At 38.2% G+C, this 17,752-nt stretch overlaps 1 protein-coding gene across 2 annotated transcripts in view; it reads right to left on the reverse strand.

Moving 5' to 3' along the window:
* Positions 1 to 17,752, reverse strand: part of LCP1 (lymphocyte cytosolic protein 1) — a 65,015-nt gene that overhangs the window by 12,612 nt on the left and 34,651 nt on the right. For both annotated transcript variants that reach the window (XM_080660554.1, XM_080660555.1), the window contains 5 exons: positions 14,824 to 14,919; positions 6,620 to 6,815; positions 4,530 to 4,608; positions 3,850 to 3,964; positions 2,891 to 3,024 (listed from right to left, as the gene is read on the reverse strand). In XM_080660554.1, coding sequence (XP_080516680.1) covers positions 2,891 to 3,024; positions 3,850 to 3,964; positions 4,530 to 4,608; positions 6,620 to 6,815; positions 14,824 to 14,919 — 620 coding nt within the window. The remainder of the gene's footprint in view (positions 1 to 2,890; positions 3,025 to 3,849; positions 3,965 to 4,529; positions 4,609 to 6,619; positions 6,816 to 14,823; positions 14,920 to 17,752) is intronic.

Raw genomic sequence — 17,752 nt, forward strand, 5'->3', positions numbered from 1 at the left:
CTGTTTACCAAACCTTACCTTTGATATGTATATCTACTTTGCTAGAGGGCAAAATGTGTGAATAAAAAGCCCTGGGTACAGAGATTCAAAGAGCTTAGCCACTAGAGCTAAGCCTTCACCTGGCTTTCCCCCATGCCGTCCAAATTTATATTTCTTATCTAGTTTATTCATTTACGTCGCAGCCCCTTCTCCAGATTCCTGAACCCTTAATGCGGAAAGATCCCAGCAGACACCTGCCTCAGTCTTCAAGGAGGCCCCAGGTGAGAAATGGGTAGTAGAGAACTATACTTGATAAAACAAATGTGAATCAGACTGTGAAAGCTATTATAACCACTTCTGATTATCCTACAGCACCTGGAAACATTAACATAATTTGAGGACCATTATGAAGACTTGCAGACAGTGGCCTGGGCATGAAGCTGAAATGCCTAGACACACAACACAACTTGTGGTTGCCATTACCTTATTAAATGTAAGATAAGGTGATATGTGGTTTCTGGAACTTCCTTCAAGGTAGAAAATGAATTAAGTCACATTAACATAGGCTCTAATTAAGGGTTAAAAGACTTCTGCCCAGTCAGAGCTATCATTATAGGGGGACAAATCAAAGCATTTAAAAGTAAACTATTTTATACTTACAGATTTGCTTTCTAAAAGTCTTCTAAAAATACTTGTGTACCAAAAATTGCTTATTTTTATCATAATTTATTTTATATTTGTATATCTTATTATATTCCACTATTACTAATAATACCACCATCTTAGCTCTATAGCAATCAAGTTTATAGTCAGTTTTAAAAGATAGCTAAATTTTTCTTTTAAAGAACTAGCAGAAAATTCTGCTTCTGTCCATGATGAGGTTAATAGGACCTGATTTACCCTTCTGCCTCAGATACAATGAAACACAATGAAAAAGCACATGAAACAATGTGTTCAGACATGGGGGTAACTGAAAGCACAAGACAGTGGTCCCTGAAAGAGGGCAACCAAACGTGGTTAGCCCTAAGATTGTCCCAGCTTATTCTATGAAGTGTTTCCGGGATGCAGTGTAGGGAGTGAGAACCCAAATAGACCATGACGTTGAGGGGAGGGCTGAAACCTCGGGGAAGCCAAGGTGCCTAGGATTTGTGGGATAGAATAACAGAGAAGATAAAGCTGCCTGTAAAGAAGAGAGTCATTTAGAAAGAAAGTTCCAGAGACCTTCAGAGTGTTGCCTCAAGTCTTTGGCATTCATGTGAAGAAACTACCAGAGGCTCGGAAAAGAATTGTCAGAAATGAATGGGCAGACAATTCTTGGAGCTCACTCAGGGGTGGCAATAATTTGGTTCTCATCACTCAGAGTGGAAGAACCATATGATACAAGGAGCATCAAGTAAAGTACTCAGAAGAGATGATCTCAGTATTGAGTTACAAAATTAACTCAAGACTAACTAAGGCTTTAAGTAACCCTTAAAATGACCACTGCGTTTAAATAAGTAACAACTGCATCCCAGGACTAAATTCTAGAATATTTATTTAGAGGAAAACAGAAATATCCAGCACACATCAAGGTAAAGTTCAGAGTCTCATATACAATAAAAAAATTAGGAAGCATGCAAGGAAGTAGGAAAATATGACCCATAATGAGGATAAAAATCATTTAATAGAAACAGATCTAGAAATAAGTTATTGTAATTATATTCTGTTTGTTCAAGAAGGTAGAGGAAAGAGCTATGAGATATGCCAAAAAGATCCAAATCAAGTATTTATACATGAAGACTATAATGTCTTAGATAAACATTATATACCTGAATGGGATTAATGGAAGATTAGATGTTGAGAGTAATGAATTAGAATACAAAGCAATAGAAACCACCCCAAATACAACATAGAGAGAAAAAAAGGAAAAATAGAGAGAAAAATGAATAGAACTTTAATGAACTTTGGGCACTTTCAAGTGACCAAATATATAAGCACCTGGAGTCCTCCCCTAAAACAGGGGTGGGTAAGTATAGGAGACATATTTGAAACAATAAAGGCCAAAATTATTCCAAATTTGATTAAAACTATCAACCCACAGATTATGACAAATCTCAATTATGAGCAACATCAAAGGACATTATAACCAAATCGCTTTAAACCAGTGATAAAGAGAAAACCTTAAAAGAAGCCTGAGAAAAAAAAAGACATATTATATACAGATAAAAATGACAAAAGATTTATCTTTTGAAACAATGCAGACCAAAAGATACTAAACAATATCTTTGAGAAAAAATATCTTTCAAAAATGAAAATGAACCTTCAGACATGTAGAAGCTGAAATTATTCCTCTGCACTATTTGAAATATTTCCACTGGAAGGCAAATGATATCAAATAAAAATCTGTATTTATACCATGGAAAGAAGAGTATCAGAAGTGGCAAATATGCAGGTAAATGTAGCATATTTCCCCCATATTTTGAAAATCCCTTTTAAAAATAATATACTGTTATTAACACAAGTAAGTCAACTTAAAAGCAAAAGGATGGAAGAAAAATATGCCATGCTAACAGTAATCAACAGGACGCTGGAGTGGCTCTATTAATTAATATCACAAAAAGTAGATTTCAGAGAAAAGACTATTACCAGGCATAAAGAGAGTCATTCCCTAATGAAAAGGGGGTAATTAATTAAAAGGAAAAAATAATCTAAAATATTTATGAACCTAATAAGAGTTTCAAAATCCCTGAAACAAAACTGATAGAACTGAAAGGAAAAAAATATCAGGAAACATTTTAAAAAGACTCCTTTGGTTTTAAGTTTAACTTAAAATATAGTTTTCCTAGATTAAGTAAAATTCCTAAAAATTTTCTAGTACTTTTCTAGGTTAATAATACACTCAATAAAAAGCTATTTCCCTGAGTTGCATTACCTTCTCATTAACTGCCAAATCAAGGCCAATGTTAGTGTGCGGTTTCCTTCATTGAGATCTTGTCCACCAATGCCAACCAGGGAAAACTTAGCTTGATTCTTCCCCAATTCCACAGCATAGTTACAATTCTCAAGCTGTTAATGAAGAAAGAGGACAACAATCTAATGTAATCATCTCTATGGTGCTAAAATACAAAAAAATATAATAAAAATAAAGACAAAATGAAATAAACATGGCCAGATTAAATGATCTCTCAAGTCTTGCCTGCTCCTGCAATTCTAGGATTCTAAATTAGACACTGAAAGTTCCATATTTTCTTAAATAAAACCTTTCATTTCTACCAAAAAATATTCACAGTGGACTCTAAGTGTAAAACCAAAATAAATTAATCATTGTGGACATTTTCATGGCTATATCACACTACATAAACAGGGAGCCATGCTCAGTTACCTGTCCATAATATTCCTAAAATAGCTGAATTCTGAAAGGTTGGCATGGAAAAATCTGGATTCTCTATTCTACATGCACACAATGGACTGACATATGAGACATATTCCTGTGGCTATGCTTGGATAGTAGGAAATGTTTGTGCCAACCGTGTTGCTACTTTTCCATAACAATGTGTTCCCACTGTGTTGACATTAGACAAACTATTTGTACAAGTCAAACTGTCAGTACAAAGTTCCAATTCTTTGGAAAATTAGAATGAGAATCTTGCTGGGGGAAGAGACCCTGCCCTGCTCTAAATATCTTAATTAGAATTTTTCATCATAATATTTAAAGACATCCAACATGGAATTATAAATAAGCAAGCAACTTGCTTTAATAAAACTAGGTTTCTGATTGCTCGACTGTAATTTAAACCCTGGATAAACATTACTTATCTAAGTTTGGCCTCCTGATGAAGTATTCACAGGATGCTTTTGCAGGCTTATGCCTACTGGAACATCTATATTTACCTTCTTCATATTGCCCCCCAGTTTGGGGTATGGTGGTTTGTTTACTCTGTTCCAATCAACAGGGACTTTAATCTTTTCATAGAGCTGGAAGATGACCAGGGCATCTGATAAGTCACTGAACAAAAAGCAAACACAAAAGAATTCTCAGATAGCTAACATTTATGAAGGGTCTATAGTGAGCTAGGCATTTCCTTATTTATTAGCTTAAGGAATATTCACAATTTGGTAAAAGTGGTGTAAACAGCTCCATCTTTTGAGGTAAAGAAACTGACTCAGACATTGAGGGAACTTATTTGAGGTCTTCTGTAGGAAGACCTATGTCCCTTCAACTAAAACTCACTGCCTTCGGGAAAAAAAATATGGCTCTAGTAAGTAGCATAGGAGACAATCACAAACTTAACATTTATTGTTTTGCCTACTTGTGAGCAGACCATACATAGGCTGGCAACATATAGTACATTTGTCCTTTTGCTAGGTTATGATTTTGTATGAAACACATAGCCAGGTTGGTGTATGAAAGTGAGTTTCTCTTTTTCTGAACATCCAACATCTGCAGATAAGTTTGGCACTTCTTCCCTTTTCATCAAGGTGCACACATTTTGTGAAGAGAATTGCATATCATAGCAGTTTTTGAAATCTTGGGGATCTTCCAAGGTCTCAGAGTCCCCAAATACTCTTACCTGTACAAATGATTGACTCGAGGGTTAACACCCAAGGAGTTCATCCAGTTCCTAAACGTCCGTTCTTCTCTTGTCTCACCTAAATTAATGAAGACTGGTTATCTTTCAGGCCTCTAGAAAATATGCCTTATTAAAGTTTAACTAAAGAGGCTGTAATAAAATCTGAAGTAGAATTTTAAAAATTAAATAAACCCTAATGGATTTGAATGAGGTTGATATTCTGTGTTAATTTTTTCATTTCAATTAAACAAGTATTTCTCTGGTGTTTATTAGCAGTGGGCAAGATCCTTTGTGAGGAAACTGTCAGTTGGCCCTCAAAGGCTTACATTCTTTCTGGAAAAACTTTTGGTCATCAAAGAGAGACCATGTAAGCTAGAGAACTAATGTGCGAGGTAGACACATTTGATATTGAGTTGAGATAGGGGAGAGAATAGTATGGGCTAAATTTGGAGGGAGAGGAATTTGAGCTTCACCTTCTAGAACTGATAAAATCTGGTTAATGAAGATTAAAGGGAAGAGGATTTAAGGATATGGTAGGGGTGGGATTAGGAGATAGAGTAAATATGAACCCAAAGGGAGTGATAGGCAAGGTCTTATTAAAACCATTAGGAAATGATTTTTTTTGGGATCTGTGTTCAGTGCATGGAGATAATGCTGTCCAGTGGCTGGAACCAGAATCAGGGATATTTGTGTTAGGTAGCAGATTTGGGTTGATATATTGGACAATCTTTATGGTTCTTTTTTATATTACTATAATAAATTCTTGAGCAAGGCCGAGATATAATGAAAGCAGTATTGTGATGTGCCTGAAAGCAGTGTGTAGAATTTCTGGAAGGCAATATACATTTAAATTAAATTAAAGATGCAAAGGGGATAGTGTTTGACACTAACACATCCAAGTGCTTGATGAATGGAGGAATAGGCCCCCAAGACCTATTGAAATAGTTGGTGTGTGATTTAATAAAAGTTTAAAAGAGCAGAAAGGAAAAATAATGATCAAAAAGCCATTCTATAGGAAAAATTATTGGTATTTGCTGATTCAATACATTTAAAGGTGAGGAAGATATTAAGGTAAAACTGATGGATTTGGTAATTAAAGAAAAAATGGTAAGGTTAATGGAAATAGAGACTTTCTGAAGGAAGGGGGTGGGAGGAGGGTAGAATAGAAAGACAGTGGTGTATGTGTATGGGAGAAATGATCAATTCTGCTTTGTAAATGCTGAATCTCAAGTGATAGTGAAGGATCCAAAGGCGAATGTTCTAGAGGCAGCTGGAAATGGGTGATTAGAGGCTTGATATATATACATGGAGTCAGCAAAATGCATAGACCACTGACCACAATTTATCAAATGATACAAATGCATCAGTGTTGGAATACAAATTAATTTTGCATTTGTAGCTAGAGTAAAGCATTGTGGAAAAATGATCAACCAATATGTTAAATCTGGACTTCCTTTCTTTGGTGATAGTCATTTAATATTAACTTTGTTTTGATTTTCCTGTCTTAATATTGAGACTAACTCATGATGGGGAAAAAAATAAACATCTCTGGCACTGTTACCTATTAGAAACTGAGTAACACTATATGCTTTTTTGTTCACACTTAGGGAATTAACTCCCAAACTATAATTGTCAGGGATTCTGCCTCAAAATATGGTTGTGTGCCTCCCATAACCCAAAGCAAAGAAACAAAACAAAAACCTCAGTGAACACCCCCTAGAATAGTTAAAAAAACATTTTTAGATGATGAGTGGCTGCAATTTCTTGCCTCTAGGAATTAACACTCAGTCCCTTAAGTACATAATTAGATTTTTGGAAGTTAGGATTTATTTCATCTGATAATTAAGTTCATTGTCTTGCCTAAAACAATTCTGATAATGGATAAAGCCTATGTATTATGGATGTGATGTAATAATATTTGATTTTTCTTGCTTTGCTGTAATTAATTGGATTAATCTATTTTATTCCCTTTGTTATGTATCAGAGAATTCATAACCTGTTTGGGTTTTATATTTGCTTAGGAGGTGATTTTGAATTGCCTAGAATTGAGAATGATTTTTTAAACTTTCAATCAACTGGCTTCCAATTACCTTCAAGAGCACCCCAGTCTATGTCCTGGTTCTCTGGTTTGTGCAGGGCAGGATATCTGTTAAAGAGGTTGGCAATGAAAGCCAAGTTCAACTTGGGGTTCCCTCGGACAACATCTGTGGCTGTGACAAACTGCCGGCAGCCCAGCCTCTCCGCCTGCTGCAACATGCATTCTGCCCTCTGGATGTCATCCTTCTCCTGCAATGAAAAAATCAAGGCTGGGTCAAGGCTCTCCATGCACAAAGTAGACATGGATAACAGAAAAAGAAATGGAAATCTTACCAAAGGAAACCTTTAGTGTTTAACCTCAAATAGACACTCAATAACAGCATATTATTATTTATATTCTCCTGAACCAAAATCTGAAAAATCACAAATAAAAGGAATCTTGGGAGTTAAGTAATTGAGTCCTCTCATCTCTACAGGAACATTTCAGATGAATGATTGGCTGTCCTGTTTTTTAAAACAGTCAGTAGACACCACCCCAGAAGGCGCAGGGAGGCTAACACCAGTGGGAATTTCTGCACGGACACCATCGTTGACTGCTGAGTGAAGCAAAAGCTAGCAGGACCCCAAGCGCCTGCAGCTGTCACCTGTGGGACCAGCTCTGTAGTGAAGGGAGTATAGCTCAGAACAGGGACAATCAAGGTGAGAGATTTAGGGCAGACCCAGCCTCTGGGCAAAGGAGTTCCTGACCACTGGACCACTAGGGGCTTCAACCTCTTGGACCTCAATCAGGTTGCCCAGGACCATAAGAAAATATGACCCATATATATGCTGTCTGCAAGAGACCCACATCAGAACAAAATACACTCAGAATGAGAATGAAGGGATGGAAAAATATATTCCATGCTGGAAAAAAAAAGCTGGAGTAGCAAGACTCATATCTGACAAATTAGACCTCATAACAAAGGCCTTAACAAGAGACAAAGAAGGTCACTTCATAATACTAAAGGGAATGACTCAACAAGAAAATATAACCCTTATAAACATATGCACCCAATATAGGAGTACCCAAGTTCATAAAAAAAAACTATTGATGGACTTTAAGGGAGAAATCAACAGCAATACAGTCATAGTAGACTTTGTGTGTGTGTGTGTGTGATAGTAGACTTTAACACCCACAGACTGCACTGGATAGATCTTCCAAGACAAAAAAATAACAAGGAAGCAGAGGCCTTAAATGACACACTAGATCAGATGGACCTAACTGATATTTACAGAACATTTCAACCCAAGCAACAGATCATACATTCTTCTCAAGAGCACATGAACATTCTCAAAGATAAACCACATATTAGGGCACAAAACAAGTCTCTACTAGTTCAAGAAGATTGATATGATACCAAGCATCTTCTCAGATAACAATGGCATGAAGTTAGAAATCAACTACAATAAAAAACTCAAATACATGGAGGTTAAATAACATGTTATTAAACAATTAATGGATTACCAATGAGATCAAGCAAGAAATTAAAAACTTCCTGGAGACAAATGAAAATGAACATACAACCCCCCAAAACTTATGGGACATGGCGAAAGCAATGTTGAGAGGGAAGTTCATATTACTACAAGTAACTCAAGAAACAAGAAAAAGGACTAATAAACTATATAACCTTACAACTAAATGAATTATAAAGAGAACAGAAAGAAAAGCCCAGAGGAAGTAAAAGGAAGGAAATAATAAAGAACAGAGTGGAAATAAATGATATAGAGACTTAAAAGACAATACAAAAGATCAATAAATCCAAGAGCTTGTTCTTTGAAAAGATAAACAAGATTGATGAACCCCTCGCCAGACTCCTCAAGAACCAAAGAGAGAGGATCCAAATAAGTAAAATCAGAAATGAAAGAGGTAATATAACAATGGACACCACAGAAATACAAAGGATTTTTAGCAAATACTATGAACAATTATATGCCAGCAAACTAGATAACCTGGGTGAAATGGACAAATTCCTAGGAACATACAATCTTCCACAACTAAATCAGGAAGAATCAGAAAACCTGAGTAGGCCAATAACAACTAATGAAATTAAAACAGTAATGAAAAAACTTCCAGCAAACAAAAGTCCTGAACTGGGTGAATTTACAGATGAATTTTACCAAACATTCAAAGAAGAACTAACACCTATCTTCCTCAAAATATCCCCCAAAAAAATCCAAGAGGAAGGAACACTTCCAAGCTCTTGTTAAAAAGCCAGCATTATTCTAATTACAAAACCATATAAGGATACTACAAAGAAAGAAAATTACAGACCAATATCCCTGATGAACACAGATGCTAAAATCCTCAAAAAAATTTTTAGCAAATTGTATCAAGCAAGACATTAAAAAGATCATACATTATAATCAAGTGGGATTTATTCCAGGGATGCAATGCTGGTACAATATTCACAAATCAATAAATGTGATACATCACACAAACAAATCCTAATATATAAAAACCCAGGGCCTGTAACGTCCAAAATGATCGAAGGCTTGACCCAATCTGGAAGTCAGTACTGCAGTCAGTGCTGGGTTGCCGTGGTGACCCAGCACTGACTGCTGAGGGGGCTGGATCAGGCCCAGAGAGAGGCCTGAAGAGAGAGGCAGGGTCTGATCCGCAGTCTCCATGGCAGCTGTTGATCAGCCGTTTCATCTCTCTTTCTCTCCGGGCTTTGCCAGCAGCAGCACCTCTGTTTCTTTCTGGGCCTCTGTGGGGGCTGCTGAGCAGCCCTGCCTCTCTGATCAGGCCCAGAGATAGGCCTGGAGATGCTGACTGGCATAGAAACTGACCAATCAGAACCAAATATGGGTGAACTGTGAGGAGCCAATGGCTGCCTAGGAGGCGGAGCTTTTGATACTGACTGGCATAGAAACTGACCAATCAGAACCAAATTGGTGGATGGGAGAGGGCAGTTAGGGGTGATCAGGCAGGCAGAGGCAGTTAGGGGCAATCAGGCCAGCAGGGGAGAGCAGTTGGGGGCGAGATCAGGCTGGCAGGGGAGGGCAGTGGGTGCAACCAAGCCGGCAGGGGAGAGCAGTTAGAGGCAATCAGGCAGGCAGGCAGAGGCAGTTAGGGGCGATCAGGCAGGCAGGCAGAGAGGTTAGGGGCAATCAGGCAGGCAGGCAGGCAGAGGCAGTTAGGGATGATCAGGCAGGCAGGCAGGTGAGTGGTTAGGAGCCAGTGGTCCCAGATTGTGTGTGTGTGGGAGGGTGTCCGACTGCCAGTTTAGGCCCAATCCCACAGGGGTCAGATATCCCCCAAGGGGTCTCTGATTGGAGAGGGTGCAGGCTGGGCTGAGGCAACCCCCACTCCGTGTACAAATTTTGTGCACTGGGCCACTAGTTAAAAGATAAAAACCACATGATCATATCAATAGATGCAGAAAAGGCATTTGATAAAATCCAGCACCCATTTTTGATAAAAATTCTCAGTATAGTGGAAATAGAGAGGTCATACCTCAACATAATAAAGGCCATATATGACAAACCTACAACCAACATCATACTCAATAGACAAAAACCTAAAGTGTTTCTCTTAAGAACAAGACCAAGACAGAAATGTCTGCTTTTACCACTCTTATTCAACAGTACTGGAAGTTGTAGCCACAGCAATCAATAAAAGAAATAAAAGGTGCCGGAAGCTGATCATTGTTTCACTAGTAGAGAGGTGTGGATGGGGAATCCAGAAGGCTGGTCAACCTTAATTGCTCTGAAAGGTTAGGGCTAATCACTCATTGTTTGATTGAGACATTGGTAGTTGAAGCAGCCTCCGCCTGTTAGTCTTATGATTGGCTATTATTGGAATTTCCTGCCTGAGGGATATGGGTGTATCCCATAATCTTAATAAAAGGGATGGCAAAGCCAGAGCGAGTAGTAGTCCTCTCTTGGGCTTCCGCCTGGCCCCCATTTCCCAAATTAATGCTTTTCTAGTCTCTTTTCATTTGTGTGCGGCCTTCTCCAGAACCCAAACCCTGAACTGGAACCCTGAACCACGCGGGACGTGAAAAGGGTTCCCACAAAAGGCATCCAAATTGCAAAGAAGGAAGAAAAACTGTCATTATTTGCAGTTTACATGATGGTGTACATAGAAACCCCTAAAGACTCTACCAGGAAATTAATAGACGTAATAAATGAATTAGGTAAGGGAGCAGGATACAAAATCAATACCCAAAAATCAATGGCATTTCTATATACCAATAATGAACCCTGAAAGAGAAACTAAAAAAGCAATCCTATTTACCTTTGCAACAAAAAAGATAAGGTACCTAGGAATAAACTTAACCAAGGGGTAAAAGACCTGTACTTGGAAAACTATAGGACATTAAAAAAAGAAATAGAGGAAGATACAAACAAAATAAAGCATATACCATATTCATGGATTGGAAGAATCAACATCATTAAAGTGTCTATACCCAAAGGAATCTAAAGATTCAATGCAATTCTTATTGAAATACTAATGGCATATTTCACAGAGCTAGAACAAATACTCCAAAAATTTATATGGAACCATAAAAGACCGAGAATAGATGCAGCAAGCTTGAGAAAGAAGAGCAAAGTAGGAGGGATCACAATACCGATAGCAAACTATACTACAAAGCCATTATAACCAAAACAGCCTGGTATAGGTTGGCATAAGAACGGGCATATAGTCCAATGGATCAGAAGAGACCCCAGAAATTGATCCATACCATATGGTCAATTAATATTTGACAAAGGAGGCAAGAACACACAATGGAGTAAAGACAGTCTCTTCAACAAATGGTGCTGGGAAAACTGCACAGACACATGCAAAAAGATGAAACTAGACAACCAACTTACACCATAAACAAGAATAAACTCAAGTGGATAAAAGACTTAAATGTAAGGCATGAAACCATAATAATATTAGAGGAGAACATAGGCAGTAAAATCTCAGACATCTCACATAGCAATATGTTTGTGGCTACATCTCTTAGGGCAAAGGAAACGAAGGAGAAAATAAACAAATGGGACTACATCTAAAGAAAAAGCTCTGCACAGCAAAAGAAACCATCAACAAAAGGAAAAGGGAGCCCACAGTAAGGGAGAACATATTTGCCAAAGATACATCTGATAAGGGTTAATGTCCAAAATATATAAAGTACTCGTACAAATCAACAAAATGAAGGTAAACAATCAATAAAAAAATGGGCAGAAGACCTGAACAGACATTTTTCCATGGAGGACATACAAATGGCCAAGAGACATATGAAAAAATGCTCAAAGTCACTAATCATCAGAGAAATGCAAATTAAAACCACAATGAGATAACACCTCACACCTGTCAGAATGGCTATCATAAAAAAAATAAACACATAACAAGTGCTGGTGAGGATGTGGAGAAATGGGAACACTAGTTCACTGCTGGTGGGAATGCAGACTGGTGCAGCCACTGTGGAAAACAGTATGGCATTTCCTAAAAAAATTAAAAATGGAACTTCCCTTTGATCCAGTGATCCTACTTCTCAGAATCTATCCTAAAAACCTCAAAACACCAACCAGAAAGAATATATGCACCCCTATGTTCATAGCAGCGTTATTTACCATAGCTAAGATTTGGAAACAGTCCAAGTGCCCACCAGTAGATGAGTGGATAAAAAAGCTGTGGTTCATTTACACTACGAAATACTATTCAGCTGTAAAAAGAGGGATCTCCTACCCTTTGGGACAGCATGGATGGACCTGGAAAATATTATGCTAAGTGAAATAAGCCAATCTGAGATAGACAAATATCACATGATCTCACTTATTTGTGGAATTTAATGAACAAAATGAATTGACAACAAAATAAGACCCGAAACTTGAAACAGACTGACATACTTTGTTGTGGCATTGGGGGGATGAGAAGAGATAACCAAAGAACGTATATACTTAGTAGAGGCCCAGTGCACGAAAATTTGTGCACTGGGTGGAGGGGGGGCTCCCCTCAGCCTGGCCTGTGCCCTCTCGCAGTCTGGGACCCCTCAGGGAATGTCTGACTGACTGCTTAGGCCTGCTCCCCAGGGGATCAGGCCTAAGCTGGCAGTCAGGCATCCCTCTGGTGGCCCAGAAGCCCTCAGGGAATGTCTGACTATCGGCTTAGGCCCGCTTCCCCTGTGGAAGTGGGCCTAAGCCATTAGTTGAACATCCTTAGCCCTGCTGCGGAGGTGGGAGAGGCTCCCGCCACCACCGCTGCACTGGCCAGCCATGAGCCAGCTTCTGGCTGAGCAGCGCTCCCCCTGTGGAAGTGCACTGACCACCAGGGAGCAGCTCCTGCCTTGAGAATCTGCCCCCTGGTGGTCAGTGTGTGTCATAGCGACTGGTCATTCCCAGTTGTTCTGCCATTAGGGTCAATTTGCATATTATCCTTCTATTATATAGGCTATGCATAGCCCATGGACACGGGCAATATGGTGGTGAAGTCTTGGGGGGGGGGTTGGGGCTGGAAGGAGGGGGTAAGGGGAAGATGGGAGGAAATGGGATATATTTGTAATACTATCAACAAAGAAAATATATTTTAAAAAATATTCAGTAGATTCTCTAACTTATTAAGTGGATTTAATTATTTTCAGCCATTAAGCTTACTTTTTATTATTTCTTATACAAGCCATAAGATTTTGTCTACCAAAAATGTTTAATTATTAAGTAATAAATTATATTCTTATTTTTAGTTCATCAAGATATTTATATCTACCATTAAAAATGTATGACTAGTATAACTGCATTTCCCACACTGAGATGGTATACATGCAACTAAAACAAAATAAACATGATAAGTTATTTAAGCTACATATTGTCATTAATAAATATATAATATCAATCTGGCTTTTGCAGACTTCAGACTGAGAACCACTCACTGAACATATTAAAAGTCTATTCAGCCCTACCCGGTTTGACTCAGTGGATAAAACATTGGCCTGCAGACTGAAGGGTCCCAGGTTCAATTCCAATCAAGGGCACATGCCAGGGTTGTGGGCTCAATCCCCAGTGTGGGGCATGCAGGAGGCAGCCAATCATTTATGTTTCTATCTCTCTCCCTTTCCTTTCCTGTCTGAAAACAATAAAAATATATATATTTAGAAAGTTTATTCATATAGTTTTAGAGAATCTCCTGTCATTTGTAAGCAGACTCCTATTAGAAGACTCTTGTTGAATTATGCTCCACTGTCCTTAAAGCTCTTAAGAGTCTATGAAAACACCAATTTTCAGAAAACAGAACTTCAAACTAGAATTATTTATTAATATGATGCTTTACTAGATAACACTATATACATTATACATTTTATGAGCTTTACTTCTCATTCAGGAATGAGTTGACTTTAATGTTAACTCATTGGGTTGAAGTCCAATAATATTAATTGAGGCACAAAAATGGGTAAGATGATTTCTCAAGATCAATATTACAATGGTGGCAACACTAAAGTTTTGACATTCAGACTCATGCTATGCCCACTGTTTTTAAGAATGCTCAAACCAGTCACTTCTAAGAATTCACAGGATCCTGCCCAGTCTTTCCCTCCCATTACCCTTAGTGATGTAGTGAGGGAGGGCTGTGGCTGGGTGAATTTTGCCTTAGGTTTAAATTCTTACTGTATCAGGCACTGGGCTCTGTGGCATGAGATGATTATTATCTTCTCTGACCTTCAGTTTTCTCAACAATAAAGCAGTTTAACACTTACCTCAGTGATGTTTGTAAGGATTAGAGGCTGTATATGCAATATGCCTTGCACAGTACCTGGCACATTGGAGGAACTCAACAAGAAGGGATTCCTTTTTTTTAAATTATTGATAGAGGAAAAGGGCCCAGACTTGGATCAAATTACTTCCAAAAATCTGTCATATGATCTTAATTAACCCTTCTGATCAGTTTTCATCACTAAAGTGAGAATTTATTTATTTGTACAAATATTTCATCTATTTCCAGAAATAATACTCAGAAACCTAAATATGGAAATAATACTTCTTGGTACTGTGGAGCCTACTAAATGACGGGAAATATACAGAAGTGCCTAGTATGGTGTATGGCACTTAATTCTTTCCTTAATATTTATTTCCAGGTTAAATTTCCCACAATTATTACCCAAAACTGTTAACAGTTTTTAAAGGCTTTAAACAGATATGTCCTCTCATGCAACCCCAGAGTCAGGTTGTACAGGTCAATGGGACCCCAATGAAAAGGCAGCATTGTGTTCTCTAAACAGAGCTTGGAACATGGCCTTACCCTTAGTCCTGACATGTCAATCACAACAGCAGGAATACCTTCTTCATCTCCTTTTGGAGCAACCTGTTCCAGCAGGTGGTAATACGCTTTTGAGTCCTGTGAGCAATTAAGAAATTAGAATTTTAAATTACATACTTAGTACAATGATTTCCCAAAAGCAAATATTTTTCATTTCTTATTCCACTATCATTCAAGAATGCAACTTAATTAACAAAGCTGGAAACATTCACTAATTTGAATTTTCTATTTGTCTGTTTACATACTATATTTGCTTTTATTTTTACAATGAGTATAACATTAAAAATATAGGACATACACAAAGGGAAACCCAAAGATGTAAATACTATTCCTTTGACCTTAAGGGAGAAAAATAATTCATGAACATGTATTCAACTCATTGGGTTGAAGTCTAATAATATTAATTGAGGCACAAAAATGGGTAAGATGATTTCTCAAGATCAATATTAAAATGGTGGCAAAACTAAAGTTTTGACATTCAGACTCAGGAAAATATACAGGACAATATATATACAGGAAAATATATATACCTTTATATTGCTGAAGTCAGTCAGCTAAAGTTTAATTTTTAAAAGTGACAGGAAAAGGAAGCAGAAGTTTAAAAAAGAGTTTACAAATACATTTAAATAGATAATAAGCAAAAGAAGAATATTTAAACAAGCAGTTTTTATGTAAAAGGAGAGATATTGAGATGGCAAGTTAATTTAATGTTTATCCAGAAGTTAGAAAAAGTGGTTAAGCTTAGTTATAGCAGATTGTATGTAGATAGTGAATTATTATGTTTTCTTAGATTCTGGGAATATGCTTATTGACAAAAAGCATATTTCTCAAAATTGTAGTCTTAAAATTATAGATGTACTGTATTCTCATTCAATGAAAGCATGCAAATTTTCAGGTAATTTATTTAAACCATTTAAAGAAATTTTTATTTCTCTTAAAGACTGAAAAATTAGCTGTTGTTACGTTTTTTGTTGTTTTGTTTTTGAAACTGGATAGGGTCTGGGGAGAGCGGGGGTATGTGTGCTCACCACCTGTGACATTAGAAAGATGAGAACAAGAGAATGCCAGCTATTGATGTTGCACCTGTGGAAACTGAATTTCATCTCTCTTCTTTCTGCCTTCCCCTCCTCTTAATTTTCACTGCAGCTATTTTAAAGCCAGTGAAAGTTCCATGCAGGTGCTAGGCATGAATAAAATCTGCCTACCACATGTTACATCTGTTTAGCTTTGCTAATAATCAACTTATTTCATCTGATTCTAAGAAACTTATTTCACTCACTGTAGTGCAGAGGTAGGAAACCTTTTTTCTGCCAAGGGCCATTTGAATATTTATAACATCATTCACAGGCCAGACAAAAGTATCAACTTAAAAATTAGCCTGCTCTATTTGGTCAAACATTTAATGAACTCACTCCTAATGCCTTGGCAGGGCCAGACCAAATGATTTTGTGGGCCTTATTTAGCCCGCCGGCTGGTTGTTAATTATTGCTAGAGGAAAGGGCCCAGAATGCAGTGGAGCATTCTCCCCACCTCTGCTGACTTGGTGTGATTTAAGGGCATCTCAAAGTTGCCTGTTGCTCAGACATACATGTCACAGCACTGCCCTTGGTTGGGATGCGGCTGCTTCTGAGAACAGGCACGACTACTATGTAAGCGCTCAGGTTGCCAGTTCCCATCTCTTACAGATACTTCCCAAGTCCAAAATGGTTATTGTTCGGAAGAACACAGCCTCTCAGTGGTGGGAAAGCAGGTGAATTTATGGCTTAGCTTACACAGCCTAATTTTGGCTGAAAAGCTTGAAAATGTTGGCTGAAACAATTGCAAAGCTTAACTGTTGAGTACAAAGGGAGATAATGCTTTCCACCTCCTGTTCAATCCCAGTTTGGTTGGTGGTGCTAGAGGACTGTTAATACCCAATGAAAGTGGTGTAGTTAAAAACATGGATTGGCATTATTAGCTTAGGTCCTAAGGAATGGGGAACTCAAGCTTCAGTCTAAATGGCACCAGGCCTGACAGGCCCTGAGTTCTAAAAGCCAGGAGTCCACAGCAGGAGAAAGCGGTCACCTAAAGAATTATCAACCTGACCCTGGCTGGTTTGGCTTAGTGGACAGAGCGTCAGCCTGCAGACCAAAGGGCCGGGGTTTGATTCCAGTCAAGGGTGTGTACCTTGGTTGCAGGCTCCTCCCTGGCCCAGGCCCTGGTCAGGGCACGTGCAGGAGGCAATCAATCAATGTGTTTCTCTAACATCCATGTTTCTCTCTGTCTTTCCCTCTTCTACTCTCTCTAAAAGATCAATGGAAAAATATCCTTGGGTGAGGATTAACAACAAAAAAAAGAATTATCAGCCTGAGTTGACTCCTGGTGAGCCATGTGACCTTTCCTCTGACTCTCTTTGGAGAAAATCTCTTGAAGTTTTGAGAAAGTGGAGACTGAAGTGTTTTTTGTATGCTGCATCCAGCATCTCACATCACTTGCTCCTTGGGACTGCCTTCTGATGTTCCTTACTCCCCCTTAAGCTCTTTCTATGGATCCATCTGCCATCAATGCCAGCAGCTTTTCCCCTTCCCTTTGACATGGAACTTTGCACAAAATTGAAAACCACAGTGCATGCTTCCCTCAGCCTTGTCCCTTTGGGATTTTTGTTGTAGGGCCGATTATGCCTTCTGCACACTCTGGGGTAAATTCTCATTGCAGACAGTTTCCAGAATCATTATCTTTTACAAATCACTGGTGCATACAAAGGAAAACCTTTCAAGAAATTCACAACTTGTTTTCTTTGAGAGGCAGTACAGTATGGCAGTCAAGTATGGGAACCTTGGATGCCAACTGCTGGATTTAAATCCTGACCCTACCCCCAGCTGTGGGAACTTGAACAAGTCACTTAACTTCTCTTTACTTCTGTTTCCTTATC

Source organism: Plecotus auritus, assembly GCF_963455305.1.
Source record: "Plecotus auritus genome assembly, chromosome: 3".
In the NCBI taxonomy this organism is placed as follows: domain Eukaryota; kingdom Metazoa; phylum Chordata; class Mammalia; order Chiroptera; family Vespertilionidae; genus Plecotus; species Plecotus auritus.